Source organism: Pseudonaja textilis, chromosome 2 (genome assembly GCF_049901715.1).
Source record: "Pseudonaja textilis isolate UNSWEBS1 chromosome 2, rPseTex1.2, whole genome shotgun sequence".
NCBI lineage: Eukaryota > Metazoa > Chordata > Lepidosauria > Squamata > Elapidae > Pseudonaja > Pseudonaja textilis.
The window spans coordinates 22,527,312-22,539,684 of record NC_141991.1 but is presented as its reverse complement, the minus strand read 5'-3'; the positions used below and the strand labels follow the sequence as shown (position 1 = coordinate 22,539,684).

The 12,373-nt window shown below is 41.7% G+C and overlaps 1 protein-coding gene across 4 annotated transcripts in view; it reads right to left on the bottom strand.

Moving 5' to 3' along the window:
• The window catches only part of LOC113447625 (laminin subunit beta-1-like), a 109,466-nt gene that overhangs the window by 9,311 nt on the left and 87,782 nt on the right, over positions 1 to 12,373 (bottom strand). For all 4 annotated transcript variants that reach the window (XM_087923514.1, XM_087923515.1, XM_087923516.1 and 1 more), the window contains exons 30-33: positions 11,049 to 11,193; positions 10,012 to 10,219; positions 7,770 to 7,911; positions 3,010 to 3,186 (exon numbers count right to left, since the gene is read on the bottom strand). In XM_087923514.1, the coding sequence (XP_087779640.1) occupies positions 3,010 to 3,186; positions 7,770 to 7,911; positions 10,012 to 10,219; positions 11,049 to 11,193 (672 nt within the window). The remainder of the gene's footprint in view (positions 1 to 3,009; positions 3,187 to 7,769; positions 7,912 to 10,011; positions 10,220 to 11,048; positions 11,194 to 12,373) is intronic.

The following is a 12,373-nucleotide window of genomic DNA, read 5'->3' as shown; positions in this document are numbered from 1 at the left end:
GAATAGCAATAGGAATAGATCTCCAGGACAACACAGATTTTTAGGCTGGTATACTTTTCTGTCTGCTTGAGGATTTCCCCTTTACAAGGCCATCTGGCCATGTCTTGATATTTGTTGCCTCATTACTTGCCTGCAACCCTCAGCAATTACTCACAGAGTAAGCTTTGCCTACGGAGGATGAAGATAGCCATTTTCTCACCAGGGACTAATTAGCATTTTCGTAGCTCTTCTTCAAAACTGAGAATAGGATTCATGAGAGAATACTGGGCATACCTCTCTGTAGCTTCTTTAGGCACGCAGGCATCCTCCATTCCTAACCATGGTGATGCCAAAATAATGTTTGTGCTGTGATATCACGATGTGAGTGCTGTCACACTGCTGAGTGATGACAATGTATAACAGTAGGTAAGGGGAAGAACTGCATTGTGAGGTTGTGGCAACAGTACAGATAGTCTTCAACTTGCAACAGTTCATTTAGTGACTGTTCGAAGTTACAGCGGCACTGAAAAACGTGACTTATGATCATTTTTCAGAGGTATGACCATTGCAGCATCCCCATGGTCATGTGATCTACATTTGGATGCTTGACAACTGAGTCACATTTATGACGGTTGCATAATGCTTGACGGTTATATTGCAACCTCATGCAATATAAATTTTGGGCTCAATTCTGGTCGTACGTTGAGGATTACCTTCCCATTGCTTGCCCCCCTGCACACACTGACATTTAGAATGGGGAGGGAAGAAGAAGGCGGAACAATAAAGGGAAAAAGGAATCCTGAGACCAGCTTTCCTAGGGAAGCTTTTGGGAAAACAGGCTAGCTTGGGTGGACTTCAGGGGTGGGTTTCTACCGGTTCGAGCGAACCGGATGTTAAATTTGCATCTGGTTCACTGAACTGGTATTTGAACCGACCAGCTGGTCCCACCCACCCCACCCCTCCCCCACTCTCCCCTCCCAGGAGTCTCCACATGGCCCATTTTCGATGCAGGTAAGTGCAGGTCTGTACGGAGGCTCTGGGAAGGAGAAAAACGGCCCTACTGGAAGTACCAGAAGTCACAAAACAGGTCTGTTTCCAGCTTCTGGATGGCTTCCAAAGCCCGGGGGAGGCCATTTTTGCCCTCCCAGAGGCCCGAGGAAAGCCTCTGTGTTGAGGTATTCCCCGTTAGGAGAATGAGTGCACTCAGGGAAACATAATGAGAGTGGTGATGAATAACACAAAACCAGCACACAGATACACTGAATAGTAAAATGTAAGTTTTACTTCCAGTAAATGGGTAAACAGAGTCCAACAAACAGTCCAAATCACACACGGTTAAAGCAGTTAGTATTCAAAACAATCAGTCCAGGGATAATCCTAAAACGAAGTCCTTTTCTTTACCAGTATCATAAGCAACGTTCTGTAAACGGAGTTTGCAAACAGTTGCAAGACTCACAGCAATTCAAGCAGAATGATGATCAGGCAAAAAGGCAAAAGGAAATGCACAAAGGAACAAGCCAGGTTTCTGGCTCCATCTTATGGCCATTAGAGGAACCTCAGCCAATCACAATTGCAGTATTCTCTTAAAGATACAACAGTATTAAATGACTACCCTGGTTTATATATTGCCAACCCAACTGTTAGGTGGCTATCATTCCTAACACTCTGGACCCTTGGGAAGGTGAAAAACGGCCCTCCCAGAAATTCCGGTTGGCTACGCTCACCATGGCCACGCCCACCCAGCAACTGGGCAGTGAACCAGTTGCAGGGATTTTTGAATCCCACCACTGGTGGACTTTTGGCAAAAGAAAAAATTATTTTGAATTCTGTCAAGTACAGGCAGTCCTCGACTTACAACGATTCATTTTGTGACTTTTCATAGTTAACAACGGCACTAAAAAAAAGTGACTTATGACCATTTTTCACACGTACAACTGTTGCAGCATTCCCCAGGGTCAAATGATAAAAATTCGGACACTTGGCAACTGAGTCATATTTAGGATGGTTGCACTGTCCCAGCCAGTGATCCCTTTTTACCTGATGAGCAAAGTCAATGGGGAAGTGGGATTCACTTTAACAACCATGTTACTAACTTAACATCTGCAGTCATTCACTTAACAACTCCGGCAAGAAAGGTTGTAAGATGGGGTGAAACTCACTTAACTGTCTCGCTTAGCAACAGAAATTTTGGGCTCAGTTATGGCTGTCAAGACTGTCTACCTGTATAGACTGAGTAACTAAGGGACTTCCCGCTAAAGAATCAGCCAAGATTTTGTGGGGTGAATATTAATAATGTGAATAATCTTTTCTACATAACCCTCTGCAGAAAGACAACAGACCTTTCAAGGGAAGGAGGAACAGAGGGAGTTCCAAAGAGGAGATGAAGATAGAGGCCACTGCCAAGGAGGCAATGTAACAAGGTGGGGAAAATAATGTTAAGTTGGAGTTCTGGAATTCTTCTAACACATTGTTTTTCAACCTTGGCAACTGTAAGATATTGATATTACTATTACTATTAATTACTATTAATCCTCCCATCACTCCTTATCACCCATCTCCTCCCACTTGTGACTGTATGACTGTAACTTTGTCGCTTGTATCCTTACAATTTATATTGACTGTTTCCTAGTATGATTTGATGGATGATTGTACTCTATAACTATAATTGTTATACCTTATGATTCTTGACAAATGTTATTGTTTATGTGCACTGAGAGCATATGCACCAAAGACAAATTCCTTGGGTCCAATCACACTTGGCCAATAAAGAATTCTTTTCTATTCTGTTCTGTTCTATTCTAATCTATTCTGTTCTGTTCTCTTCTGTTCTGTTCCATTCTATTCAATTCTATGTGGACTTCAACTCCCACAATTCCCCAGCTAACATGAATTCTGGGAGTTGAAGTCCACATATCTTAAAAGTTTCAAAGGTAGAGAAACTGCACTATAGAGGGAATCTACAATTTGTTACTGCCACCACGAAAAACAGTTGCCCTTAATAAAAAGTAACAACAACGAAGGATCTCTCACATTTTTGAGTCGGAGGGCTATGTTAGTGGCACGCTCGGCTTTTCCTGTGGCCTGCTGGGCCTGGCGCTGATTATCCTGGGACTTCTTTTGTAAGGTGGCCACATCCTGTGCCAAGCCTTTCAGACGCCTCTCCAGTCGCAGTTCCTTGTTGAGGAGTGTTTCCAGCTGGCTCACAGCCTGAGAGAAAAGAAAGTCACAAAGCATGATTAAGGGTTGTCTTTTGAGAAAGGTCACATCCACATTCAGGGCACATCCACACGAAAATCAGTTTTGGAATTGGGACTGACTCCTCCGGCATGTCTTTGGCATACAAAGATTGCAATTAATAGAAAGTGAATACAGTACAGTAATGCTTCCCAATTGTCTATGGAGATTTGCAATCATCCAGGTCATAGTTGTCCCAAAGGTGTTTTTTCAAGAGGCAACTGGACTTCCTGGTTTTTCTTTGAAGATGTTTCACTTCTCAGCTAAGAAGCTTCTTCAGCTCTGGTAGGCAGCTCAGAGCCAAAGAAGCTCCTTGGATGAGAAGCGAAACATCTTCAAAATAAAACCAGAAAGTCCAGTTGCCTCTGGAAAAAGCACCTTTGGGATGCTTCCCAAATGTTTTCCTTCATTACCTCAAACTACTTATCAGAAAATCCCCAAAACTGACTTTAAGTCCATTTATTTATGTCCTGCCTTTTGGGGGAGGGAGGTCAATCATAACTTTGAATGGTTGCTAAGTGACCAGTCATACATTGAAACAACCTGTATGAGCTGAAAGTTATATCCATAAATGTATGTCAGAAAGTTTTAATTGGAGTCAACTGAGTTAATGTAGGCAAAAAGGGAAGTCAGAATTCATAGGTTGGTAATAGTTGCAGTACAATGAATAATGAATAATAGAAAAAACAAATGTGAGTTTTGGGGGAAATACACAACATTCTGAATGAATGTGATCCTATAGAAAAAAAAAAAGAATTCCATTAGATTTCTTGGGGTGAATGGATATAAATAAGATGTGAGACCACAGAAAAAGTGATTGGGTTGTTCAGAAACCCACAAATGAATAGTTTGGCAACGTCTGTTCAGAAATAAATTATATGTTGGGCTGTTGGGCTGATCTCCGAGCATGGCAATTTGGTTGCAAACATTTTGTCCCCATTCGAGGACACGTTGTCAGTGTGCTTTGAATTGTGCTCGTCTGTCCAGCGCACTGACGATGTTTCCTTGAATGGTGACAAAAATGTTTGCAACCAACTTGCCAAGCTCGGAGCTCAGACCAATAGCCCAACTACCAACCCGAGCTACTTATATTCAAATGCATTTCATAATTATATGTTTCTTTAGAATTACACAAGAATGCTTTAACCATAAATCTATTCCATGTGCAAGCATAAAAAAAAACGGATTGATTTGACTGTCTATGATAATTTGCATAGCTGGCTGAGGAATTCAGGGAGTTGAAGTCCAGAAGTCTTAGAGTTGCCAAGCTTGGGGACCACTGGTCTATGATGAAAGCCTTGAAAAGATTACTGATGGTCCAAATATAATAAGAAGGTCTGAATGCGAGAGGTCACGAGTGGATCAGAGAAAAATCATCTTGGAAGGAAGTGAAAGAAATGAAAAGTATACGAACTGCGAGAGAAAGCCTCGCATGAAACAGCATGAGAAGATAGATTAATCTCCTAATAGAGGAGAAGCCAGGATTAATAGAAAATGAGCGTACAGAAAGGGGATTTGGAAGTTATGTGGAACAGAATGATAAGAATTAATCTGCAGAGGACAGGAGAGCTTGTGGAATTACATTAATAGGAGATATGAAAAAGAATGCTTGCTGAAAGGATGACATTGTAGATAAGTAAAATTGCACAGAAGAAAATGACTGGGGCAATAAATTAGAGAAAGATACTGTATAATATATAGAGCAATAAAATGATAGTTGCAAAGGATGCACAGGTAGTCCTTGACTTACTATTGTAACTGAGGCCAAAATTGTCCCAAAGGTGCTTCTTTAGGAGGCAAATGGACTTCCTAGGGTTGTTTTTTTTTAAAAACATTTCGTTTCTTACCATGACCTGGATGACTGAGAATCCCTATAGATTTTTAGCTATACAATTTGGAATGAACACCCTTTGAATGATGTGGGAGTAGGAATGGATTTCCAGAGGAAAAAATTGCAGACTAGAGGAACCAGGACCCTGAAGACACAGATAAACCTCCAAGCACCCTGAAAACACAGATAAACCTCCAAGCGCTCCAAAAACTCTCTAAAAGGATGGAGATTACCAGCTGTCTGCAAGGAATATATATCCTTCCATTCCCCACTGTTCTGTCAGAGCTGAAGAAGCTTCTTGGATGAGAAGCGAAACATTTTCAAGAGAAAAAAACAGAAAGTCCAGTTGCCTCCTGAAAAAGCACCTTTGGGACAACCATGACCTGGATGATGGAGAATCTCTAGAGTCCTTGAGGCCAGAATTACAGTCATAAGTCACGTTGGTCATAAAACAATTTTATGACCTTTTTTTGCAGGGGTTGCAGCTTTGCCAAACAGATCTAAGCCCCAATTTTCAGCAAAACCATCACAAAATGTAGTCACATGATTGTGGGATGCTGCAAATGACTGTAAAAGCAACCATGTCACCCAAGGACTCCAACTTTGATCATGTGACGATGATGAGGACGACCATCAGAATTTCAAATCTGGGTCATAAGTAGCCCCAAGGCGGGCCCGTCGTAACTTTGAATGGGCACTAGTCAAGGATTTCCTGTATCTATTTTGCTGCTAAATCTGCCTTCTGATATTTAAAAATAAGTGTCAGGGAATTTTTTAAATCTTCCATAATCAGGAAAGTAACCCTCTCATTTCCATCTCATAAACAACCCCTCAATCTGAAGTTTTAGCGCAATACTGTTTCATTTATTTTAATTATTTCATAAAATAAACTGGCAAGATCAGTATATATGTGACAGATGCTACTGACCGAGAGTATTGATTACTGGGACCATTTTATAGTAGCCTTGATAGGATTTTGTAGCAGAAGTATAGTATCTTGCGGCACCATAAAGGTCTAAATTTATATTTATGAGTGCACATGTGACATTTTAGCATTACGAATTTGGTATTACAAATACATTTATCATGTATTAATGGTAACTCCATAATGTTGGGGGCCTGCACAATACATGTTATGTTCCCAATCTAAGACTAGATTGGTTGGCATTCTGTATGCAGACTAATGCCAAGATGATTTAAAAATAGGACTAGAAGCCAGATAAAGCAGGGATACTGTGGGGGTGAGATAAGCTATACAATGCATTAACCAGAGGCCTTTTAAAAGGGTGGTGATATATGATGAAGTGATTTTACAAACAACAATGGATACTTAAGAGAGGGAAGTGTAACTCCTTCAGTGAGCTTGGTACTATGAGGCACTGTTTCTCAACGCTGATAACTTTAAGGTGCGTGCTGGCCTGGGAATTCTGGATCCTCACATCTTTAAGTGGCCAAGGTTGAGGAACACTGCTATTAGGTATGTAAAAGTTAACTAAACCTTCACAGAATCATACAGGCTTAATACAGGTAGTCCTCGATTTACAACGGTTCACTGAGTGACTGTTCAACATTGCAAGGAAACTGAAGAAAAAAAAGTGACTTAAGACTATTTGCCACGCTTACAATGTACCCGATCAACATTCAGACACTTGGTGACTTGACTCACCTTTATGATAGTTGCAGTGTCGTGGGGATCATGTTTTGCAACCTTCTGAGGAGCAAAGTCAGGTAGGAAGCCAGATTCGCTTAACAATTATCAACTGCAGTGATTCACTTCACAACAGTGGCAAGAAAGGTTGTAAAACGGGGCAAAACTCACTTGACAAATGCCTCCGCATGAATTTTTGGGCTCCATTGTGGTTGTAGGTCGAGGACTACCTGCATTAAAGAGTTTTTGCTCTCAGGAAAAATCCATTACATTTTCAGCTTTGGAGTGACATTAAAAGAGCAATTTCTTATTGGAGGCATTAAAGAGCATTTCCTTAAATGCCATTCTTGGGCGATGCTGAAAAGCGAAAGAAGATTGATTCATTCATTTTCAACTCCTAGAGACCCACTTAGACAAGATATTTTTTCCGGGACATTGTAACCTGTCTTTCAGGTTTGTCAAAGGTTGCACTTATCACCACTGAACTAGAGTCCAAAAGTGTTTGGGATCTGGTTTATCCCTGGATGAGAGCTGTCAAGAAAATACCAGGGCTATAAATTAATCTGGGAATACAAATACAAGTCCCAGGAGAAGGGAGCTGCCAGAAAATGGCATGTATGTGGCACTGAAAAGAGGAGGAGCGGAGTTTGAGTCTTACCTGCAGAATCGTGGAAGGGCAGAAGGAAAGGCCAGGTACAGAAAATACTCAGGAGCGGCTCACTTAAAAGCTATCTAGGGTCTTGACTAACTCACAATTCCCTTTCTCCCCCAAAATGTAAGGTAAAGGTTCCCCTCGCACATATGTGCTAGTTGTTTCCAGCTCTAGAGGGTAGTGCTCATCTCCATTACAAAGCTGAAGAGCCAGCACTGTCTGAAGACGTCTCTGTGGTCATGTGGCCGGCATGACTAAACACCAAAGGTGCAGGGAACACTGCTACCTTCCCACCAAAGGGGTCCCTATTTTTCTACTTGCATTTTTTACATGCTTTGGAACTGCTAGGTTGGCAGAAGCTGGGACAAGTAATGGGAGCTGACTCCGTTACGCGGCACTAGGGATTTGAAACTTCTGCACTTCACCTGTTTGACTTTGCCTTCCACACTCTGGATGGTTTCCTTTGTCTTTTTCAGGGCTTGCTCGGCGGCCTTCACTTTGTCTTTGGCACTGTCCAACACTCCGGATGTTTCTACCACCATTTCCTGTACACCTTCTGCTTTTTCCCTGTGGAGAAGAAGCACAACAAAACAAAAGAACTTCCATGGCATTCCACCAGTGTAACAATTATTGCAGATGAAGCTTTGGGGACGAAAGTACAGGTAGTCCTCCGATTACGCCGGCCACCTGGAGTGGAATTTCTGTTGCTAAGCAATGTGGTTATAAACCACAATGACATTTGACCACATCATTTAGGCAATAGCAATCCCAACGGTCCCAGTTGCCATCGTAACCAAAAACCACGCAGCTTGTTAAGAGAAAACAATATGTGACCAGAGTCCTAGTTAAGCAGGCCAGTGGGTGAGGAGCCATGGGTGAGTGGAACTGAATGTGGGTTGGCTGGTAGGGACTGAGGGTGGGCACTACTTAGTGTGTGCCAGTCAATGAGAATCATAGGCAGACGCTACTTGAATTCAGGGAGACCAGCGGATACCACTAGAAAGCATGGGCAGGAAGGTGGGTACTACAGAGATATATTCAGGTAATCCTCAACTTACAACGGTTTGTTTAGTGACCAAAGTTACAATGGCACTGATCATGCGATCAAAATTCTGACACTTGGCAACTGGTTCATTCTTATGACCGTTGCTGTGTCCTGAGGTCATGTGACCTTTTGCAACCTTCTCACAAGTCAATGGGGAAGCCAGATTCACTTAACAACTGGGCTACTAACCTACGGTATTAACCTTGGGGGTGACTAACTTATCCACTGGGGCGATTTATTAAACAACTGTGGCAAGAAAAGTTGTAAAATGCAGCAAAACTCCCTTAACAAATGTTTCCCTTAATAACAGAAATTTTGGACTCAATTGTGGTTGTAAGTTGAGGACTATCTGTACTCTGTACAATGTCAGTCACTGAATGAGTGATGAAAATCCCAGGACTACCTATAATACTTTCTGGATAGCTTGAACTAGAAGCAATTTCTGGTCTAGACAACTGGCACCAAATAACAATTATAAGGGGAAAGTAACAAGTCTTATACTTGTAGTTCTTTGCAAAAGACTATGAGAAACAGATGTAAATATCTGGAAGAAGAACCAACTGGAGAAAAAATAGGAAAAGTTCTATGTTTCAGGTGAGGGGTCCCAATGTGATACCTATGGATATTTCTTTAGCACCCTATACATCACTTTGTCCAGACTGTTTTTCATTCTTTCTTCAGTTCTCCCACTGCAAGATTAGGACTATGGAAGCTGGCATTGTCACTTACTACCATAGCTTAGACTGGTTTCAAACAAGGTGCACAATGCTATGCCTGGATAACACATTCTGTATTCATACAACAGCTTACATCCAGGTGGACCATGTTGTAGCTTAACTGTTAGGAATGATAGTCACCTAACAATTGGGTTGGCAATATATAAACCAGGATAGTCATTTAATACTGTTGTATCTTTAAGAGAATGTTGTAATTGTGATTGGCTGAGGTTCCTCCAACGGCCATAAGATGGAGCTAGAAACCTGGTTTGTTCTTCTTGCATTTCCTTTTTGCCTTTTGCCTGAACATCATTCTGCTTGGATTGCTGTGAGTCTTGCAACTGTTCGCAAACTCCGTTTACTGAACTTTGTTTATGATAATGGTAAAGAAAAGAAGTTAATTTTTGGATTATCCCTGGACTGATTGTTTTGAATACTAATTGCTTTAACTGTGTATGATTTGGACAGTTTGTTGGACTTTGTTTACCCATTTACTAGAAGTAAAAACTTACATTTTACTATTCAACGTATCTGTGTGCTGGTTGTGTGTTATTCATCACCACTCTTACTATGTTTCCCTGAGTGCACTCATTCTCCTAACGGGGAATACCTCAACAGTTACAGTCTGATCGACCCAATATGCTAAGATGAGGGCTGCATCCTCACAACATAGTGAACCACAATGTGTGCGGTTTGGTCCAATGCTAACCTTTGAACTTCAGAAGAGGATAATAAAAGATGAGAGGGACCCATCCTACCCAAGGTCACATGCTCTCATTGGCCCTTAAGCTTGGATCCTGACTAAATGAACTGATTCTGCAAAATACGTGACATCACTGTTGTTTTTTTAACTGAAAACCTTAATTAATAAAATGGGTTGGTTTTGTTCCTGCCAGGGACACTTACCTGGCCTGTTCTGCTTTTGTCAGCAAATCTCTAGCAAGGGTTAGGTTTTGCACAGTACAGTTCAGGATAACATCCACTCTGTTCAGCTGGCCAATTCTATCCAAGATCTCCTTAATCAGACTGTCAATCTCACTTTGGCTGATGGGCTGGGGAATGTTCAGGACCTGTTGAGCCACCAGCTCAATGCTCTCTGGATCAGCACCTTCCTCTAGGGAGACAAGCACAGGCCTTTGATGTCTACCTACTTTGCAAACTGTCCATTCTGCTTCCCAGTCATCAGCCGAGCCCTCCCCAAAACCAATTATTACAATATGAACATTGTCAGAATGCACTTTGGTTACTAACATCCTTATTTCCATCCTGCATAGGATAAGGATGGGTGGAAGCTTTACAGAGGGAGATCAAAACTCAAAATAAGGAGGAATTTCTTGACTTTGAGAGTCCCTGGAATCATGGGAGCTTCATCACTGGAAGATTGAATAGCCATAAATCTGTAGAGACTAGAAGACCTCCAAGGTCCCTTCCAACTCTGTTATTCTATTCTATTCTATTCTATTCTATTCTATTCTATTCTATTCTATTCTATTCTATTCTATTCTATTCTAGAATAGAATTCTCTTCTCTAATTCTCTTCTCTTCCATTCCATTCCATTCCATTCCACTCCACTCCACTCCACTCCACTCTACTCTACTTTATTCTACTCCATCTATTCTATTCTCAGTTATCCAGGTCATGGTTGTCCCAAATGTGCTTTTTCAGGAGGCAACTGGACTTTCTTGTTTTTTTTTCTTTTGAAGATGTTTTGCTTCTCATCCAAGAAGCTTCTTCAACTCTGACTGGTTAGTGGGAAATGGAAGGTTGGGTTGCTATGGTAGTCTGGGAGAGCATGAGGATTCTTGCCCTGGGCTGGGGACTAGATTAGAAGATCTCCAATATTTCTTCCAACCCTATGGTTCTATGAAGTTAGGATTTATAGCTTATTAAGGCAGCCGGAGGATACATTCACTTTTGGACGGTGTGAGCAAAACTCTGGTACCTGCTAGGAAGTCTTTTATCTTCTGGATGAATTCCCTCAGCTTGGCTGTGGATTTCTCTACCTGGTTCCGAGCTCCTTGAGCATGGTCCAAGATGTCCTGAGCGTGGTTCCTGGCATCTTGTGCCAGGTTCTGGACTTCTTGCACCTAGAATGGAAGCTTCAGCTTAGTATTTCTCAGGGGAATCTGGTAGGGGGATCAAAAAATGACGTTCTGACTAGGGGTGGGGTTCAAATTTTTTAACAACCGGTTCTGTGGGTGTGGCTTAGGTGGTGGGCATGACTTGGTGGTCATGTGACTGGGTGGGCATGGCTTGGTGGTCATGTTATTGGCTGGGCGTGGCCAACTCAACATCACTCACATCGAGGCACGCATCTCCTCGCCTGGCCTCTCATGGCTGTGGGGATGCTGCAACAGCCGTGAATGTGAAAAATGGTCATGTCATTTTTTTCAGTGCCATTGTAACTTTGAATGGTCGCTCCACACAAGCAAAGTACCAGCAAAGGAGGGAAAAAAACCTCCAGAGAAGTTCCTGAGACAGGAAGTCTAGTCCTGCCAAGAATGTAATAAGGGTTAACAGAGAGGTAGTTTCTGTAAGCAATACCAGAATGTTTCCTTCCTGCCTTCCTTACAGGATTAGGCCAGTAATTTCTTCTAACAATTTCTCCAAACTGCTTAGAATGTTAACAACCGGTTCTAGCGAATAGGTGCGAACGGGTAGAATCCCACCCTTGGTTGTGACCATGCAATGCATGTAGGGTGTGCTTTGTTTGAACAGTGGTAAATACTATCTAGATTTTTTTTTCCCCCAATTCAACATGTGCACGTTACTATAATCTTGTGTTTTTTTGACGCTTTTGTGACTAAACATTGGAACTGTTCACAACAGGAACAATATCCTGACTTTTAAGGAAGAATGTTTATTTACAGGTAGTCCTTGAACAACAGTTCATTTAGTGACCATTCAAAGTTACAACAGCATTGAAAAAAGTGACTTTAGACTTTTTTTAAAAAGCCATTCCTGCAGACAGGAGGAATTAACCAGAAATCATTAATCAGCATGTGTGTATCAGCTGCCCAACACAATAAATCAGAATACTTAGCAAATCAGGCATAATATCTTCTGCAAAAAAGTACCATTTTAAGGCACACTTAGGGTTACGCGTTACTACATATTGTTTTTATAAGCCACTTAGATTCTATTAAGAAAAACAAAAACAAATCTGTAAAAGTGTGTTAGAGTCCGAATCCAGGGGAGGACTGGAAAAGCTGACTAGCCTTGAATCAGCTGATGGGGAGAAAGCTATGGAAAACAGCCCACCCCACC